The 20328-nt window shown below is 44.9% G+C and overlaps 1 protein-coding gene across 4 annotated transcripts in view; it reads right to left on the reverse strand.

Moving 5' to 3' along the window:
- Positions 1–221: 221 nt before the first annotated feature.
- Positions 222–20328, reverse strand: part of MMEL1 (membrane metalloendopeptidase like 1) — a 74054-nt gene continuing 53947 nt past the window's right edge. For 3 of the 4 annotated variants that reach the window (XM_055001953.1, XM_055001952.1, XM_055001951.1), the window contains exons 11-23: positions 18655–18791; positions 15749–15842; positions 15535–15663; positions 14295–14393; positions 12853–12936; positions 11795–11898; positions 11078–11136; positions 10125–10244; positions 9064–9197; positions 8267–8332; positions 4701–4796; positions 3184–3260; positions 222–1482 (exon numbers count right to left, since the gene is read on the reverse strand). In XM_055001953.1, coding sequence (XP_054857928.1) covers positions 1383–1482; positions 3184–3260; positions 4701–4796; positions 8267–8332; positions 9064–9197; positions 10125–10244; positions 11078–11136; positions 11795–11898; positions 12853–12936; positions 14295–14393; positions 15535–15663; positions 15749–15842; positions 18655–18791 — 1299 coding nt within the window. In that variant the 3' untranslated portion in view covers positions 222–1382. The remainder of the gene's footprint in view (positions 1483–3183; positions 3261–4700; positions 4797–8266; positions 8333–9063; positions 9198–10124; positions 10245–11077; positions 11137–11794; positions 11899–12852; positions 12937–14294; positions 14394–15534; positions 15664–15748; positions 15843–18654; positions 18792–20328) is intronic. The other variant, XM_055001954.1, reaches the window with a different exon arrangement.

Below are 20328 nucleotides of genomic sequence, written 5' to 3' on the forward strand. Positions count from 1 at the left end.
GCTAGAGTGGACTGTGCCGAGCTTGACATACCAATGGCCTGAGAGCAGCTGCTTTGCATGTAGAAGGTCCCAGGTTCAATTCCTGCCCTCTTCAATTAAAAAGATTTTAAGTACTTGAGAGATTGGCTCATAAAGTGGAAGCCATTTTAGGGAGATAAATGTACACGAGAGCTTGCCCAGAAAGGAAGGGGGGGAAGAAAAGTGAGTACAACCAATGCATTTTAGATTCTTTTTACAGCAGTAGCTGGCAGGCTTATGAAACAGCTTACCCTATGAAATGCCAAGACAATTTGCGACTTTTCACATCAAAGAATTCACCACGATACATGTTGTTAGGTTTATGGCAGAACACTGAAGGTTTGTTTTTTAACGTCCTAGCTCTGTGGTGCGGAGAGAGCACCAAGAGGTAAGCAGGAGCAAAATTTCACCGAGCCGTGCAGTTCCCACCTGTTTTCGCTTGGGGATGCAGACCAGCAAGAGCCAATTTACACTCAGTGATAGGAAGAGGGGTGCAAAAAATGTAGCCCAGTTGAAAGGACAGAGTTCTTTAAAATTATATATGATGGGAAGAAGGAGAATAGAAAGGAACAAATTTCTCTCTCCCATAATGTTAATAAGCAAGAGGACCAGCTAAAGTATTGCTTCACGCAACGGATGTGCAAAACGCCCTGCCACAAAAATGTGGTGATGGCCCAGTCATCTTTAAAATAGGGATTAGGCAAATTCATAGAGGAGAGCCTCGTCAATTGCTATTGTCCATGGTTATTAAATGGAACCCAAATGCCTATTGGATCTTGGGAACATATAATGGGGAGGGGGAAGAACTGTTGCCTTGATGACTTGTTCACTCATCTTGCTAGTCACTTCAGGAAACAGGACACCGGACTAGATGGGTCCTTGGTCCGATCTGGCAAGTTGGCTCCTACGTTTGTGCAGATCGGCTGATAGCAGAAAAGGAAGTTGCACAGCAAATAGCGATTGGTGGATTGACAAAGACTAACTCAATGGGGTGGGGGAGGTTTTTGCAAACTCACAAGAATTAAAACTCGCTGAAAAATAGAACAGTCTCTTTTTTTAAATAGCTAATCTTTTAAACCCTGATGTATCTTAATAACAGTCGACGTCTTTAGAAACAGTCTTCTTCTGAAGCATACCGTAGCTTTCAGTACAGGTGATATTTCTAGACACTGGCCCACTTGAACCTCAAGAATCAAAACCGTAGCTTGTCCTGTCATGACCCAAATAGCTGCACTGTTAACCGTGGCTGTGGTTCAACCGGGAAACAAAAATTAAAAACCGACAGGCACATCATTGGCAAAATCCAAGGAGTCCCCAGAGTTTCAGACTGCAGTAGCCCGATGGCAATTCTCAATTTTCTTTGGCTACCAGACTCTGCACTTCTCTATGGGGTGCATGGCAGTGCCCCCTTTGCAGTGGAACGCTTTGGAAAACGCTTCAAAGTTTTGCAGAGATCCCATCACCCTAGGAAAGGAAGGAGAAGGAAAGGAATGTATCAAAGAAGATATTATGCAGTTGAAAAACAGCTGAAGAAGTTGCAGGTTTTCATTTGTGCGGTGGGCATAAGAGGTTTATGAAATGGTGTATGGTGGTCTTTATTCTCACAATGCTGTGAGTGGAATCCGATACTCGCTACACTCTTGTACTGGCTGAAGTTTAACTGAGCATTTTACTACACTTCACACACTTGATCTTAGCCAAAAGGCCGAGAAGCATTTTACTCAAGATCTAAAGGAAGCTTAAAGATCATGGCCTGGAAGATGTTCCTTCTCCTGATTTTTATTTTTGAACATCCAGTCTGATGAACTCGAAATCTGGCGCACTGCTTTGTGTTATTTCAGTTGTTCTTAATAAAAAGTATTACGTGATCTTTGTTCCATTCCTGTGTCACTATTTGAAAGTAGCTCCCTGCTACTGGAATGCTTCTTCCATCTAACATCTGGCTCTTCTTACAATCAAGTAAGTATTTATAATTATATAGTTATTTATATTTATTTATTCATTTAAAGAGCTATGCCCCACTTTTCCCCCAATGGAGACCCCAAATGGTTTACAATATTTTCGTTATTTCTCCATTTTATCCTCACAGCAACCCTGCCAGGTAGACTACACCAAGAGAGACAGTGGCTGTTTCCACATGTCTTACCTTCTGCCGGAATATCGCGGAAGACAGCATCTTCACGCGTGAAATTGTGCCTGGAAGACGCTGTCATCACGGAAGACAGAGTCTTCTCGTGCGGAATCGCGCTGGGAAGACGCAATTTCGTGCAAAAATCCTGGATGACAGCGTCTTCCTGGCGCCATTTTGCCTGTGAAGACGCTGTCTTCCGCAATGTTCCGGCAGAAGGTAAGAGGTGGAAACGGCCAGTGACTGATCCAAGATCACTCAATGACCCTAGTCCAGCATCCTAGCCCACCTTCCTGCTTCTTCTGAGAGAGGCTCCATTCCTATCTTTTTCACTTTCCTCATTTTTTGTTTTTCCTTCACTTGATGGGCGGGGTAGAGGGTGAGCCTGAATGATGAAAGCTTGCTGGTTCAATTTGAGTATCACCACTTCAATTTTGTTACTACTTTGTAAGAAGAAAAAAAACCTTAGGTCATTTTTTAATGAAAACACCAGTTTCTCATTCCTGGCACCAAACCTCCCCCATTAAAATTAGCACGTTTTGCAATCATTTTTCATCAAAAGCATAGGTAGGTCTTGCAAGCACCAAGTCATTACTGACCCATTGGGGACGTCACATCACAATGTTTTCTTGGCAAGACTTTTTACGGGGTGGTTTGCCATTGCCTTCCTCAGTCATCTACACTTTACCCCCAGGAAACTGGGTACTCGTTTTACCGACCTCAGAAGGCTAGAAGGCTGAGTCAACCTTGAGCCGGCTACCTGAACCCAGCTTCCGCCGGGATCGAACTCAGGTCGTGAGCAGAGCTTGGGCAGCAGTACTGCAGCTTACCACTCTGCGTCACGGAGCATATCAACAGCATAAAAGAAATGTAACAGCCACAGATGGCAGCAAGGAAAATGAGGCAAAATAATACTAGCAACTAGGACAACATAAAAATGGAAAAGAAACGGAAACAGCTGCATTGGCTCCCCTGTGCAGTGCTGGGCCTGCTACACAGATGACAGCAAGTTGGAGGATAGGTCACAAGGACCTTACCTGTACTTCAACGGACTGTGCACATCAGTTTTAATGGACTGGCTTGCATATTCAGGCCTGTAGGAACCGCACCATACCTGGATGGGGAAAAGGAATTCCATTCCCATGAGCCCCCAAAAGTACTGCACAGACAGAAACACCCATATGAAATCAAGCTAGACACTGACCAGGCTCTAGGGTTGCCAACCTCTAAGTGGTAGCTGGAGAATCCCTGGAATTGCAACTGATCCCCAGGCCACAGATATCAGTTCCCTGGAGGAAATGGGTGATTTGGAGGGTGGATTCTATGGCATTAATAACAACAACAACAACGACATTCAATTCCACCAGGCATTTGGTGGTTGAAGGGGGCGGTGCCATGTTGGCCTCCCACATTGCACCTTAATATATTTGGTTAATTTATTTTTTTATTGTTGATTTTAGAATGATTGTTTTCTTGTTTTTCTTGATTTTAATTGTTGTTCACCACCCAGAGCCCCTGAGGATGGGCAGTTTATTATTATTATTATTATTATTATTATTATTATTATTATTATTATTATTATTATTATTATTATTATTATTAGTAATAGTAATAGTAATAGTAATAGTAATAGTAATAGTAATAGTAATAGTAATAGTAATAGTAATAGTAATAGTAATAATATACCACCCTTCACGATGACTTAACACCCACTCAGAGCGGTTTACAAAGTATGTCATTATTATCCCCACAACAACAAACACCCTGTGAGGTGGGTGGGGCTGAGAGAGCTCTGAGAGAGCTGTGACTGACCCAAGGTCACCCAGCTGGCTTCAAGCGGAGGAGTGGGGAATCAAACCCGGTTCTCCAGAGTACAGTCCTGCCGCTCTTAACCACTACACCAAACTGGATCTATTGTATCTTGATGAGGTCCCCCTACTCTCCAAACCCCACCCTTTCTGGCTCCACCCTCCAAATCTCCAGGAATTTCCCAACCTGGAGCTGGCAACCCTACTGGGATCTTAGAATATGGACCTTAAGGGCCTACGTTTGGTATAAAGTTGGTACAAAGCAACACCGTGAAGCAGCCCAAGTAGTAGCCCACCCATCCCCAAGCTATCTGCTTTAATTCCCCAGATTTCTCTATGACTTCTGTTCAGGGACATTCTACCCACTGGGTGGACCTAGGAGATTGGGGTCACACAACCCAGGCCTGCCTCCCCTGCCCTGCCAGTGTAACCAGGTTGGCACCTGGGGTGCCAAAAGCCCTTCTGATGGCCCTGCTTCTTTCCTGCATGAGTGGTTCCAAGACCCAACCCTGCAGAACTTCTATTTGCAACTGCTGATCTTGATATCAACAGAAGGAGCAAAAGACTGTATTTAGAGGCATTCTTGCTGTCGCTTTCTCTCCCGGTACTAGTGCTAGGAAGATAAACGCTACAAGCTCATAGCTTCCTGACTGGACTTCCCCACCTGGACAGATGAAGGAGTTTAGAAAGAGAAATCAGACAAACAGCGGAAGATTATAGACGTAGACTTTCACCCATTTATCAACCTGTGCGAAATTGAGGAAGAAGAGCTGTTCGTGGGTCAGGTCCAGGCCAGGTAAACTTGGCTCCTTTCCTTCTCTTTCAACCCATTTTAAGTAAGCCTGTTAAAAACAGCAGCAGCAAGAAATTATTGCCCACCAATGAAACAGGACAGTCTTCACACCCCTGATGTCGGCTCAAAACTAGAGACAGGCACGAACCGGAAAAATGGTGGTTCATTGCAGCTCGTGGTTCATGAACCTGCATGAAATTGCTTGGTTCACGAACCGATTCGTTTGGTTCATGAAAACGTCACTTCCAGGGCAGCAGAAGGTCTGCAGAAAGCCCCTCCCCGCATTGCCTAGAAAATTGATTGATCAGTACCAGGCTGTCTGCAATGATAAACCGAAAAACGAACTAAACGAACTGGGCTAAAAATCATAGCGGTTCATCGTGGTTCATCAGAAATGTGCCCCAAATGGCCCAGTTGGTGACAAACTTTGGTTCATAGTTTGATTCATGCCCACCTCCACTCAAGACATTTCATTGCACAAGGCAGATCACAAAATGGACCCCCCCCATAAATACTGTTTGCCACTCCTCCCAGCAGTGCTTGAACATCCCATCTGTGTGCACCCTCCCTGACAATGTTCTAGGGTTGCCAACCTCCTGGTGGGGCCTGGATGTCTGGAATTATTACTGATCTACAAACTACAGAGATCAGTTTCCCTGGGGAAAATGGCTGCTTTGGAGGGTGAACTCTACGGCATTATACCCCACTGAAGACCCTCCCCTCCTCCCAACTTGCCCTCCTCAGGCTACTCCCCCAAATCTCCAGGAACTTCCCAACCCAGAGTTGGCAACACTGCTTCCAAGGATCCTGCCTAAGTGTTTGGTTCAGGTTGTCAAGGCAACCACTGTGGCTCCTTGTATTGAGCTTTATGGAAAGGAAAGCAGGGAGTACAGTTTTATCTTTGGCTGATCTCTTCCATCTCTGTTCCTCAAGCAGCAGCTTATAAACTTCTGCAATGTCAAAGCCATTACCTGGGGCTGCTTTGTGTTTAATTGGCCAATTTGCTTTTTAGGGCCGGAGCTATTCCTGGAGACGACTTAATGTGTTTCTGTGCCAGTCACTTCAGAGCGCTCCCTTGCCTTCTCCTTTCACTGGAATTGACTATCCTCTACCCCCACCTCCACCCCCCACTCCCCAGCCTAAATCAAATCAAATAATAATAATAATAATAACATTCAAGGGTCATTTCGTAGAAAAAGAGCTGGAGGAACTCATTAGCATAACTCATTAGCATCTCATTAGCATAACACATTAAAATATGCCATGCCCCTTGACATCACCGGAAATGTGTCATTGGCATAACTGATTTGCATATGCCACACCCCCTGACATCACCTATCCTGGCTGTTTTGGACCCAATCCTGGCCATTCAGGGCAGAAATTGGGCCCAAAATGGCAAAAAGGGGCTGAAAATGGCCGAAAAGGGGCCCAAAATGGTCAGGATCAGACCGCTGTTGAGCAGGAGTGTGATCTACCACATGTCAGAGACCCGATCCACGCTGTTTCAGCCCCAATCCAGGACAAAACGGGCCCAAAATAGCTGAGTCAGGTGGGCGGGGCCACCTGACATGAGGCCTCTTTGGGGAACTGCCAGAACTGCGTTCCTGCGCATTCCCCCTCGAAATGAGCCCTGATAACATTCGATGTCTATACTGCCGTTCTGGACAACTTAATGCCTACTCAGAGCGGTTTACAAAGTATGTTATTATCTTCACAACAAAACACCCTATGAAGTGGGTGGGGCTGAGAGAGCTCTGAGAGAGCTGTGACTGACCCAAGGTCACCCAGCTGGCTTCAAGCAGAGGAGTGGGGAATCAAACCTGCCTCTCCAGATTAGAGTCCTGCCGCTCTTAACTACTACACCAAACTGGGTCTTTAGTTTGGAGACTACACTTATGAAAAGATCCCTTATGAATAATTACCAAGGTTTGTTTTGAATCCTGATACCAAAGTGCGGGAGAGAGCCTCCGACCTCTGTCTGCTCCTGCACTTTCCCACTTTCTTTCAATAGCAGCTACTCCAGACCTATACCCCTGCCCCTCACCTGTCGTAATTTAAAGTGGGGGGGAGGTAAGGTTTCCCTTCTCTGCTTTCTCACCTGCTCTCTTGCAATCCCTCCTGCATCCATTTGCTTTAAATATTTCTACCTTGCTTCTCTCTTAAGAATGCTGGCGGCAACTCACAACCCAATTAAAACACATCAAGATCCAATGAAATCTGACATAAAGATCAAATTGGCCAGCAATCTGGCATAAAGACACCCCAGCTCCTAAAACCTAGACGATGAGCACATATTCCTTTTCTTAAAAAAAGCTAAGCAGAGAGAAGTTGAAGAAAAATTATCCAGCAATTCTGGAACATGTTTCCACAAAGCCCTTCCGATACATTGCCTTAAATGTTGCAAACATTGGGTTGGGAAATTCCTGGAAGGGGGGGGGGGACCTCAACCAGATATAATACCATAGAGTTCACCCTCCATACCAGCCGTTTTCTCCAGAGCAACTGATCTATGTAGTATGGAGATCAGTTATGATTCCAGGAGAACTCCAGCCACCACCTGGAGATTGGCAACCCTAGCCTGACTGAGCTACCTGCCAGTACCTGGCCTTGGAAACAAGGGATGAACATGGCTATGAACTCGGGGGATTTCCCTGCGGCTGCAAGAAACACCTACCCCGTTTGTTAAAGCGCATATTGTATAGTTTGGCCATCAGATGGTTGAAATTGGGGGTTGGGGTCTTGCCTCTCAGAGCTCATGCTCTTGACCAGTACATGGGTCCTACCCATGTTGTGAAAATGCCTAACATATAATTTTGTAGGAAGTACCATGTCAAGTTCAGTTCTACCCAGCTCCCTAACCAGAATATCCAGTGGGTGTATTACTCTTAGAAGGACATTTTCAACATCACATCCTCCTGCTATCAATGGGAGATGCCACGGATTGAATCTGGGACTTCCTGCAGGCGAAGCGGATGCAATTCCACAGGACATCAGCCCCTCTTTCCAGATTTCAGCAGTAATTTATGTTTAACTAGGGGTCATTTCGTAGAAAAAGACCGGGAGGAACTCATTAGCATAACTCATTAGCATATACCACACCCCTTGACAGCACCAGAAGTGTGTCATTAGCATAACTGATTTGCATATGCCACACCCCCCTGACATCACCTATTCTGGCTGTTTTGGACCCAATCCTGGCCATTCAGGGCCGAAATTGGGCCCAAAATGGCAAAAAGGGGCTGAAAATGGCCGAAAAGGGGCCCAAAATGGCCAGGATTGGGACACTGCTGAGTGGGAGAGTGATCCACCACCCAGCAGAGGCCCGATCTGGGCCATTTTGGCCCCAATCCAGGCTGAAATGGGCCCCAAATGGCCGAGAGTCAGGTGGGTGGGGCCACCTGACATGTGACCTTTTTGGGGAACTTCCGGAACTGCATTCCTGCGCATTCCCCCTCGAGATGAGCCCTGTGTTTAACTCCTGCAACATCTGAAGGAACACACACACAGGAATTAAGTTACCTTGTAGGCCTGGCGGACGCCTCCATTGTCAGCGATGTTTTCTCCAAGTGTGCTGATTCCACTGACCTATGACAACAAGCACTCATTGGTTCCCCATATAAACACATTTCCCCCAGTTCCATTCCGTTATTGTGTCAGATTTTCTAGTTCAACCATGACCTTGCTACTGCTCATCAAGAGCTGTATCAACTACAGTTTGCAGCTTTCAACTGCAGTTTGCAGCTTTCAACTACAGTTTGTAGCTGCTTTCAGTTCCTTCAGTTAATTTCAGCTCTCTGTGCTACAGATCTGCAAACATGCATTGATCAAACACTGCAATAAAGCAAACTTGATGTGACGTAGGATTGCATCCAGATTTTTTGTGTAGTGTTTCATTGAGGAGTGCTTGTTTTCCTGTGCACGGATAGGAATGCCACATTAAAGGAACCTTTTGATTCAACTGAGTGTATAATCCCAGAAGATTTTTTTAAAATCAAAGCACACATGTGCATTGATGACATGTAAATGAATGGAAAGTTGCGGCAAAGTTCATGTGCTCAGAGCCGTATGCAGAATTTTGGAAATGAAAAATGGAACCACAGAGAATTTGGGCCTCAGTTGCTCATACTTTTAACCTTTTTAACTGCTCCAGCTATAATATTTTATTGCCCCATTTGATGTTATAGTTCTGTTTTTTCGTTTTTAATTATGCACTGTGTATACAATTCTGTACACCACTTTGGAATTGTTGAAAAAGTAGCCAATGACCTTTTTGCAGACGAACAAAATCAATACATGCTTGAGGGGATCCAACTCACATTTTGTCCCCCTGCCAGCTCCCATGTATAGTTCCCATACTGGTAGATCATACAACGTGACTGCTCCTTGAAATGCGTCGCGGAAAAGTTGCTCCACCAGTCAAACATGTTGCCATCTTTGTCAAAATTCCTGCCTGTTTGGGTGGGTAGGAGATAAATCAATAGGAGGGACCACAGATCCTGGGCATCTCATAGACAGCGTTAGCCTATGGCAAAAGACCTCCCACCAGCAACCCTGTATTCCTGCTGCCACTTGGAGCAGCAGTGAGAGAAAAATGCATGAGGTCACTTTCAGGGAAAACCCAGAAAAGACATCACATCACTCTAGGAACTGCCAGGAACTCTATGGTTTTATCATAGAGTTTCCAATGATTCCTAGAGTGATGTGACACAACTTCCAGTTTTCAGCAGTAATGATGTCACACCGTATGCCCTGCTAGTGACTCCAATGTCCCTGCTCTCCATCTCCCAGTGGTTGCCAGCAATCAGCTGGCACCCTATCAAGTAGGTAAGGGGCCTTAAACTGGGGACTGAAGAGTGCTGAGCCCCCATCTCAGGTCATGGGAGGAAAATACAGAAGTTGTAGACCAAAGTAGTAAATAAAACTCTTTGCTCCAATTAGCCAGAACAGGTCATGTGGTACACTTGGGACATGCAAATGCTTCTAAGTCAGGCTTTCCAAAGGCACAGTTCAGTATATCAAACATAACCCCGTGTAAGGATTGCTTTAAAAGAGACCTGAGCAGTCATGAGTTTATCTGGATGGCATTGTACACCCTCCCATCTGAAAGGACCAGTTGATATAGTTTGTGGTGTGTTTCCCGCTTGTTGGGGAATGGCCCCATTAGGTGTGACCCAGCTACAATAACGTGAATTACTATGGCTGCATAGACATCCTCCGTGTGGAGTCTCAGGTTCGCACAAATGGCACCCCCATCCTATGTGCTCCTGGAGCATTTGCATCAATGAAGGGTGGTCCATATTAGGCGTGAGCTAGCCTCTGGAAGAGGGAATTTTCCCCGAGTGACCCCTCTGCCATCACCATTGCTCCTTTCCCTTACCGTTGTCATCAAACCCGTGTGTGATCTCATGACCTATTACCATTCCAATCCCTCCAAAGTTGAGTGCTTGTGGTTGGTGCTTGCTGAAGAAAGGGGGCTGAAGGATCCCTGCGGGAAATACTGGAAACACACACACACACACATGTAAAAAGATGGTTCATACTTCTCGAAATGTTCGAAAATCATCTTCTCTAGCTTTGGTGCTTCAGCATGAGAAGTCTAATTGGAGGCTTTGGAACCGCATGCATTGATTTATACATTAGTGGATTTCCTGTTCTCCTATATTACTGCTTCAGATGTTTTACCCTGTCTCTGCTGCACTCCACTCCTGCAGAACACAAGGTTAGCTTGGAGAATTTTTAGAATTAATTCCAGAATTGGTTTCTGTGCAATTTGCCCATAGCTTTCATTTCCTTCTAGATGTTTGCATCTATTTCCCCTACCCCTTCTTTGTGGCCAACGTATATTTGAGTTGACAAAACACAACAAAAAAGCAATCTGCATTGAATCCAGATTGCTTTTTTGCTGTGTTTTGTCAATGCATGTATTTACATTGTTAGCACATGAGGGGAGGGAGGAATGCAAATGAACTGAGAGCTATGGACAAGCTATAAAGATACAAAATTAACAGATAGCAACAGACCAATAGAAGTTTTTTTAAAAATGTATTGCTTCTACTGCCGAAACAAGACCATTCCAGAATTCCAAAATTCATAGAGAAATTTGAAAGAATTTTGGGAGCATCCAATGCATTCCTGCCCCTTCCCACACTCATATGTCACTGTTTTGAGCATTTTTTCCATGTTCACCTCAGAAATGACCCCAGTTGGAAGAATAACGCTTCAAAATAACAAAATCCACTAAACCTCGCAAGGGGAGGCTGCAAAAGTTCAGCTCCCTTCCCACAAACATTCTGCTTTTGATTGAAAAATGAAACAAGACGAGGAACTGACCGATCTGGTTCCGGTTGGGGGAGTAGAATGCATTGACCACTGCAGCACCGATCAGCCATCTACAAAACACAGAGACAAGCATCAATCAGTGCCAGTTGAGGAGGAGTGCAACCTGACCCACAGATGCCGATGCCAAAGAAAGAGGGCTGTTCAGAGAACACATCACAGGATACAAGAAAGTGAAACGGTTCAGATGAAGTGTGCGAAAAAATGCCTTTTCAAATTAGGCCTGACTCAGCCAAGCTACAAGTGATGCTTGACACAGGTTGGACATTTGTCAGCTTCCCTCAAGTTTTGATGGGGAATGTAGGCATCCTGGTCTTGCAGCTGTAATGGAGAGCCAAGCTGTAAAACCAGGACGCCTACATTTCCCATCAAAACTTGAGGGAAACTGGCAAGCGTCCAACCTGTGTAAGGTGTCACTTGTAGCTTGGCTCTCAGTTTAGCCTGCGATCCACTTGGCATCGTTCCGTACCTAACTGCTGTGCAAACAGTTTCCTAGCAAGAATTAGGTAGCCATACTTCGATGGTGGAGAGGGCCATCAAGTCATAGCGGACTCATGGCAACCCCTGGTGGGGTTTTCATGGCAAAAGACTAACCGAAGTGGTTTGCCTTTGCCTGCCTCTGCAACCCTGGTCCCCCAGGGCTGGGGAAGCCACATTGGCCGATGTCATGGGCAGTTCTGCTTCAAGGCACTGTGCAATCCAGACACTCACACGTCTTGGTCAACTCTCTCTCTCAGCTTCCTCAAGCTTTTCTGAGCCCCAGCTTGGAGGTTTGCCAGAATGTTTTCAAAGTACTCGTGTTCGCTGAAACTCAGCTGGAAAGAAAATAATCAAGAGAAAGCAAAGGCAGGGGAAGTCCATAAGTACTTGCATGGAAAAGAGTGTATGACAGGAACTGCATAGGGAATGGGCCTTCTGGGGCATGCTCCCAGCATCACACAATGATGTCACTTCTAGGAGTGATGTAACTGTGCAGGCTACAGGAATACTCTCATTCTTTGCGCTGGGCTGATTTGGGCCCCAAACAGGCCGATTTTTTAAGCATTGGTCCAGTGCAAAGCATGGGAGCTCCCATGCAGCCTGTGCAATAATGGAACTCCCGGAAGTGATGTCACTGCGCTGAAACCAGAGCCACTTGTGCAAAGATCTTCAAGAGGTAAGTGCCAGGTTCCCCATCCCGACCGCCAGAAGGGTAATCCCCAGGTTTGGAGGTCCCTAAACCTAAACATGGGTTTTTTTTTAAATGCTCTTTTAGAACTGATCACCTATATAGATGATTCAATTTAAGGAAGTTGACCAACAGTGTAATCCTAAACAGAGTTATTCCAGTCTAAGCCCATTGATTTCAATGGACTTAGACTAGGGTAACTCTCCTTAGGATTACACTGCAAATGAATTAGAATTGCTTGCATTCCTGACTAATGAAGTTTAGAATAAATAGAGGCAATCCAGATGGGATTCAATCAGTGGCAGTTGTTCACTCTGAACTACCTCATAGGGCCGTTGTGAGGGCCAATGAGAAATGTAGCCACTTTGCGCGTGACGAAGAGAGCTGTGGTTCTTGAAAGCATATGCTACAATAAAGTTGGTTAGTCTTAAAGGTGCTACTGGACTCTTTACTATTTTGCAACTACAGACTAACACAGCTAACTCCTCTGGAACTGTAACCACTTTGCTTACTAAAAAGTGTATAGGAGAAATGATAATATTTTAAAATATGCCAATCAGAGGTGGAAACGGCTGCGACTCATTCTAAACTTCAAACTTACATTTGTGTATTCCCGGTCCAGTTTTTCATTCTGATCTTCTAGGATATAATCTGGGTAGCCTATTTGCTCTTTAATTGCAATTGCCTACGAGAAAAATGCAGAGGTTCTTCATTTCCTGAATTTTTCTTGGGACCAAATAACCCTAACCCTCCCAAATTCGTCCAGTAAGCTTCCAGTGGGGGATTTGAGCCAGGGTCCTCATTGGTCTAGGCCACCACTCTCTATACCAGCTCATGAGAATAAAGTGGGTCATCTTTAGGAAAATTACCTCCTTGGAGCCAGTGTGAGAGACCAGTACGACAAGCCAACCGCAGGACAACAAACACTCTTACAATAGCATAACCCTTTACCTCAACTGCTCTTTATGCAACTACTAACAGTGGATGCCTTTGCCTCTTAACAGAAGAAATTTCTCATTTTACAGATGGAAAATAGAGGATGGCTCGCTCAAGAAAGCTTAGCTTTTGATACATCCCTGTTAAATAAAATATTTCTATTCAAATGTCCCTCCCTTCAGGGCAGGTGAGGGGAAGGCAGTAGAGGGGGACAAAATTCCAGGGACCCCTGGTCACCCTAAGAAGCCATATTGATTAAGAAGCTTGTTTTCATGTGATATTTTGGACAGGACTTCATGGCGCAAAGAGGACTTGTTTTCTGGGAGAGTTGGGGTTGCATCTAAGTGGCCTTGCTCCCCTCCCCATGGCTTTGTATCACTTTGATGCACAATCTCATGCGCCGCATTGATGTTGATGGTATTTACAAAACACTCTTCATAGATTCAAGCTTTCTTTTTTTGGAAACACAGATATACGTTCCTGGTTGCTACGGTAAATCCCCTGCCTGGCCCATTCCAATGTGCTACAAATTTCCTACAGCTGAACATTCTTCCCTGTGCCAGATTTTGCTATCTAAGTGATTAGAAGTGCCCTCTTTTAATAAGATTACCGTCTCCTTTTCCAAGTTTTAACTGCTAATATGTTAAAATGTATCATTTTCAGATGTTTCTGAGAATTAAGATGTACTATCAAGGGTACTAAACTGATGGTACATCTTAATTCTCAGAAACTTCTGAAAATGATACATTTTAACACCTTAACCGTTAAAACTCGGAACAAGAGAAGGTAATCTTATTTAATCTAATAGTTTAATGTAATAATTTGACGGGCATAATTTGTACCACACATTTTTAAGAAGAGCTGTACAAGTGTCCCATTTAAACTCTGACAAGTAATCAGTTTGCATGACACGATGTGCATATCCCATTTCAACTACGACACGCCGTCTTACTCCAACAATTTTTGACGTCCCCTCAGATCTTTCACTGGGACTCAAATCTCTCGCTATATGGACAAAAGGCCAATTTTCTTTTTGCTTGATGAAAAAGAAAACTCAATCTTGCCGACCTCTCATCCCTGATAATAGACTGGCTCATTTTCTCTGACCTTTTCCTGGGCCTTTGCTTTTGATGCTTCATCCATCCATTGCAATTCATCCAGTGTCTCAATAAACACTTCACGGATTTTATCGATGAGGTCTCGGACCTAAAATAAAGATAAATGGGAAGGCAACAATTTTTTGGCTACAGACAATAATAAAATGGCAGGCTGCAAATGAAGATCAATTGAGTGTGGACAATGCTAGTGAGATGCGTCTAGGAGAGGCGTGAAGTGTTCTAATGAGGTTATTAACACCATGCTAGCAAAATACATACTAGATAGAAGCCCGTTCACAGCATTCTATCACTCTCTAATGTGACTGAGAAACAGAACCACGTGACTCTGTCAATATAGCGGGCTTAATTCTCAATAGCTGGGACCAGCAGGGGAAAAGAACAGCTTTGCCTCTGCCCCAATAATATCCCCCAAAGGACAGCTTCTTACCTTCCACCGCATCTCAGAGAAAAGCAAAGTATCAAACAAATGTCACTATGTCACTTCTGGGCATAACCCAGAAGTGATACTGGGTAGCTCTAGGAATCACTAGAACCTCTAACCATAGAGTTTCCAGAAATTCCTAGAGTTTTCCATTGTCACTTCTGGGTTGTCCTAGCGCATAGGCTAGTGGTTCTTTTTCTTTATTTTGCTGCTGGTGTCTCTCAGAGATGATTGTCGGGAGATTGGTCACCATAAGCAGGCAGAGGACAACCATAGTGTGCTTAGATACTCAGCCAATGGCTTTTCTAGCCCTCCAGTCTATTGAAGATTGAACCAGCCGCCCTTCTGCATGGAAGGCACGTGCTTTAAGCCACAGATCCCTGATGACAAGCGTTTCTCAGAGGAGATTTGCACATTGGTGAGTGTTCTGCTCACTAATGATAATAATATTTTCTACTTTTGTCAATCTAGTTTTTTTGGCATAGTTTGACATATATCTGATACTTCTTTTTTGCATTGTTTCTAACTTTCATAACTCTAATCTTGTTGCATCCTTTATCGGGATGCCTCATGCCGTTTGATTGCACTGTTTGACATGGTGCAGTTCACCTTGGGGCTCAGCGAGAAAGTTGGGCTAAGAAAATAAGTTAATAAATAAATCCAATCTCACTGCCTTGCGGGAAAAAAATCAGAAAGAAAAAAACAGAACCAACAGCCTTTGTTGAAATACATGCAGAGAAATATCTGGGCTCCCTATAACGAAAAAGCTGGAGAATCAGAATAAGTAAGTAAGGGAATAAAAGCATACCATTCTTTTGCTTTTTCCCGCAAAAGTCTCTCTAACGTAAAGTGCTCCGACGGCATTTTCCATGTTGGTGTTGACGTAGCTCACACACTCACGCCACCGGGCTTCCTCCACCATGGTACCATAAAGTGCCTTGGATAAAAACCTTTGGTCAGTTCTGCCGTCATTCAAACCAAGTCAGATCCCCTTCCTTACTGACCTCAGCGAGGAATGTTACCTTTCTGTAGTTTGCTCGGGCATCTTTGAAACGCCGGCTCAAGCCACTGACTCGGTCAAGAACTAACCGCCAAACCAAGTAGTTCTGGATAGTGCTGGGTATGAAAGCAGAGAAGAAGTTGGCAACTAGAAAAGGGAGTGTATAATGTCATAATTTCATCCTAAATAGAAGACTGCAAGGATTAGCTAGCAAATTGTTGGGATTTGCAAGTGTCATTCACTTCTGTTTCTGTCTTAGCTAGGCATAATTAATTAGCATGAGGCCAGTTAAATGTCGAGTAACTGTTCCCGCCAGGGCAAAGGGGAGTTGCATGCCTAATGAACTAATCTAGGATCGATTATTGGCTGACCAGGTTTATTGGGGGCAATTAACATTCTTTCCTTTGTCCAGGACTCCATTACTCTCAAGCCAGTTGAACAGTTACGTCCAGTATGTAAGGACGTAGAAGCTAGTTAGCTCTTCTTTATTTTATCACCAATGTAACCTTTATTATTTTATCCTTTATGTAGTAAACATTATTTTAGAAGCTGAACACGTCTCTGTGATTCTTTATCTGCTGTGCAATGCTCTTCTCTGCTAAAAATCATTACCATAATCAAAATTAAAATCATAACCCAACACAAATGCTTTTGAATGCTCTGCTATCGCAGGCTGAAATGTCAGTTGCAAACGTCCCACGAAATCCTATAACCGGATAACCTAAATGTTGCAAATGATATGGAAATGGCCAAAATTAGGGAAGCCACTAGGCTTGCGAGGTCTCTTTACCCTCTTGCCAGGTCACTCACCTTTAGGAAGTCTTTGTGCATGTACAAAGCACGCATTCCCGGCGCCAACACAATGATGTCACTTCTGGTAGTGATGTCATTGCACAGGCTGCAGGAGTGCAGGATTCTTAAAGAATCAGTCCATTTGGGACCCAAATCTGTCCGGCTAGAAGTGCAGGAGCACTCTCACAGCCTGCATATGATGTCACTCCTGGAAGTGAGATATCATGCCATGCCAGGAGCACACCCCAGGAGTCCCGTTCCCACACCTTGTCCCTCTGCCAGTCAGGTGAGTGGTAGCCGGGGACATGCCCCAACTGGGGGAACTGCAATCTTAGAAGCTACACATATCCATGATTGTTTTTTGTTTCCGAAGTCTTTCTCTGGCTTTCTCTATGTAAAATTAATCTCTAGAGACAATCTTGAATACCAGTGTACTTTTATTTTGTTATTTCTCAGCTCTACTGAGACCAACAGCCATCCTAAGAAGAGTTATACCCTTGTAAGCCCATTGAAGTCAACAGGCTTACAAGGGTGCTGCTCTGCTTAGAATGACACAAAAAATCCCCAATATTAGTTTTGCTCCTCCCTTATGTTGGCACAGCAGGGGTGTGAAGTTTGAACGCACCCCGTAGCAGAAAGTGAAGAACTTTGGGATATAGGAGATCTGATGTGGGATACAGGGCTGGTGCCAGAGTTTCTGGCGCCTGAGACCAGGGGAAGCTTCAGGGCTGTTGCCACTCCCATGCGCGTGTGTGCATGCATGCATGCATGCGTGCACACACTCAGACTGCTCAGTTGCCTCAGATCCGCCCCAGCCACCTGCTGCGCCTGGCCCACAGCTGTGTGCTAGCAGCGGCGGCAGCACCACGGGGCAACTTAGAGCTGCACCAAATGAGACGACGGTCATGCAAGTTTTCTTGGGAAATGTAGGAGATGCCTTCCCCTCTCTGCCGCTGCTCACTGCCCTCTCTGAACGTGTGAGTTTGTGTGTGGAGGTGGAACCCCAAAGCATCCCCCCCCATCTCTTGTCTATCACCTCACAAACTGGAAAGGAGCCAAGGAAAAGTGATAAGTTTCTTTTGAGGGATTGGGAGAGGGATGAGAACGGAATAATGACAGAAGAAAGCAAAAGGGAAGGGAAAGGAGAAAGCGGGAAGGACCTAGAGAAACAGCTGCGCCTCAGGGTGTGCACTTTGAAAGAGCTGCTGAAGACGCAAATCCTTCCAGGTGCACCCAAAGACCGTTCCGGGGTGGGCTGCTGCTCTCTCCCAGGGCGCCCTCGAGTCAGGGGTGGGGAGGGGGGCTTGTGCCTGGAAGAAGGATTTGCATCTTCAGCAGCTCATTCAAAGCACACACCACGAGGTGCAGCTGTTTCTCTAGGCTTTTCCCGCTTTCTCCTTCACCTTTGCTTTCTTCTGTCACTATTCCGTCCCATCCCCACCCCCAGTCCCCCAAAAGAAACTTATCACTTTTCCTCCGCTCCTTTCCAGTTTGTGAGGCAACAGGCAGGAGATAGGGAGGAATGCGTGGCGTGTGTGCATCCTCCCAGCCCTCCCGCTCAGTTGCTCCGCAGCACGTGCACCCACCCCTCGGTGCCCCCTTCAGCGCCTCTGTGCTTGAGACAGTTGCCTGACTCACCTCCATTGATGCACCGGCTCTGGTGGGATAACAGATCTGCAACTTTTATAGGAGTTCCCAGTTTTATTTGTAAATAAAACATATATTGCAAATATGCCATAACTCTCATCCAAAGGAAATGAAATCTGAGAAGCTCCACCCTAGATCTTCTTACCATTTGGGGCAAGGAGCACCTAACAAAGTTTTCAAAGAGTTGTCTCAACATGCTTGCAACAATGCTCGACCTTTCTCATTTCGCAGGAAGGAACTAAACGGTGCAAACTTAAACACCCTTCTAAGCCCGTTGACGTCAAAGGATGTATCTCAGCATAGAATTGCACCGTTAATCTACAGAGAATTTCCCGAATTGCTACCTAAACCTTGTCACATATAGTGGACCCGTCTTTACCATAGCCTTTTAGTAGCTGCTGCTTGAATTTTTTTAATGCTGGGTCAACGGAGTGCTTTTCATGGGTTCTCTTTCCCCTTCTAGATCGAGAATCCTCTTATGATCGCTACCTGGTTGAATAACTGGAGATGATGGCTTTGAGGTCCTGGAGATATGGTACTCCATGCACAACTACCTCCTCATCAGGGCCGATCTCAATGTTCACTGAAGACAGGACCCCTTGGATAAAAAGTGTCCAATTAAAACCCTAGAAGAGAGAGAGACAGATACCGGCAAGCCTTTATTCTAGGAAGACCAGAGACACCGTTTTCATCCAACTATGATCCTCTTCATCCCTGACAGAGTGCTTTCTTATATTAGATAAATTCATGTTAATCACACATTCAACTGCTTTATACTGAATCAGGATTGTTTCGTCATAGGGTTTTCGAGACAAGGATAAGGATAAGGATCTCTCTCTGGAGACCAAGATCAAGATAATCCAAACTATGTTATTCCCCATTATTATGTTTGGAAGTGAGAGTTGGACACTGAAGAAAGCTGACAGGAAGAAAGTCGATTCATTTGAAATGTGGCGCTGGAGGAGAGTTTTGCGGATACCATGGACGGCCAAAAAGACAAATAAGTAGGTAGAGGAGAAGAAGGAGACTCTGTAGAGTCTTCCTTGATGGTCGCCCATCCAAGTACTGACCCGGCTTAGCTTCCAAGATCTGATGAGACTGGATAATATCACACATCCCTGACTCATTTTAAGCATCTGCAAATATTCACAGGGAGTTAATTTGGATAAGGAACCTTTCAAAGGTACTTGGTCACCCTCGTGCTTCCCAGTGCTAAGCACTTAGGGTTGACCTTTTAAACCATAAAGGTTTGAAAGCCAAGTGCCCGAAGATGCACCTTCCCCCCGTAGCAAATTGCCCAGGATTTATGATCCGCTGGCAGTACACGGCTCCTTTGAAGAACGTCTTGTGGCGAGGAATTCTCCTTATGGTGCAGAAAAGCAGCGCCCCTGGTGGAACAAATCTATGGGATCCCACCCAAAATTTATCCAGATTTTTTTTTAAAAGAAACTGTTGCTTCTGCAATATTCATAGTTGGTACTAATGACAAATTTATTTGAAAATGAAATGTTACTGTTTTAGAAAGGTTTATTTTTGCGGTTCCAAACTGTTTTTGTGCTATCATTTTATTCTGTTGGATTTTTATAATAATATTAAAGTTTGATTTCTACACAGCCCTTCAGGACAACTTAATGCCCATGGAGAGCCAAGCTACAAGTGACGCCTGACACAGGTTGGACACTTGTCAGCTTCCCTCAAGTTTTGATGGGAAATGTAGGCATCCTGGTCTTACAGTTTATCTCTCCATTTAATTAAAGTTTACAGAACCCCCCCCCCTACACACAAACAGTGGAGGGGAAGGGGGGTGCCCGGCAAGAGCCCGATGCCTGCACTCCCCTCCTGACCGCATGTTCTCCCTCCCATAGACTGCTGCTCTGTAAATTTCTGTAAGCTGCAAGACCAGGATGCCTACATTTCCCATCAAAACTTGAGGGAAGCTGACAAGTGTCCAGCCTGTGTCATTCGTCACTTGTAGCTTGGGTCTCAGAGCGATTTACAAAGTGTGTTGTTATCCTCACTGAGTACACCCTGTGAGGTAGGTGGGGCTGAGAGAGCTCCGAGAAGCTGTGACTGACCCAAGGTCCCCCAGCTGGCTTCAAGCAGAGGAGTGGGGAATCAAACCTGCCTCTCCAGATTAGAGTCCCACCGCTTTTAACCACTGCA

Source organism: Eublepharis macularius, chromosome 17, assembly GCF_028583425.1.
Source record: "Eublepharis macularius isolate TG4126 chromosome 17, MPM_Emac_v1.0, whole genome shotgun sequence".
NCBI lineage: Eukaryota > Metazoa > Chordata > Lepidosauria > Squamata > Eublepharidae > Eublepharis > Eublepharis macularius.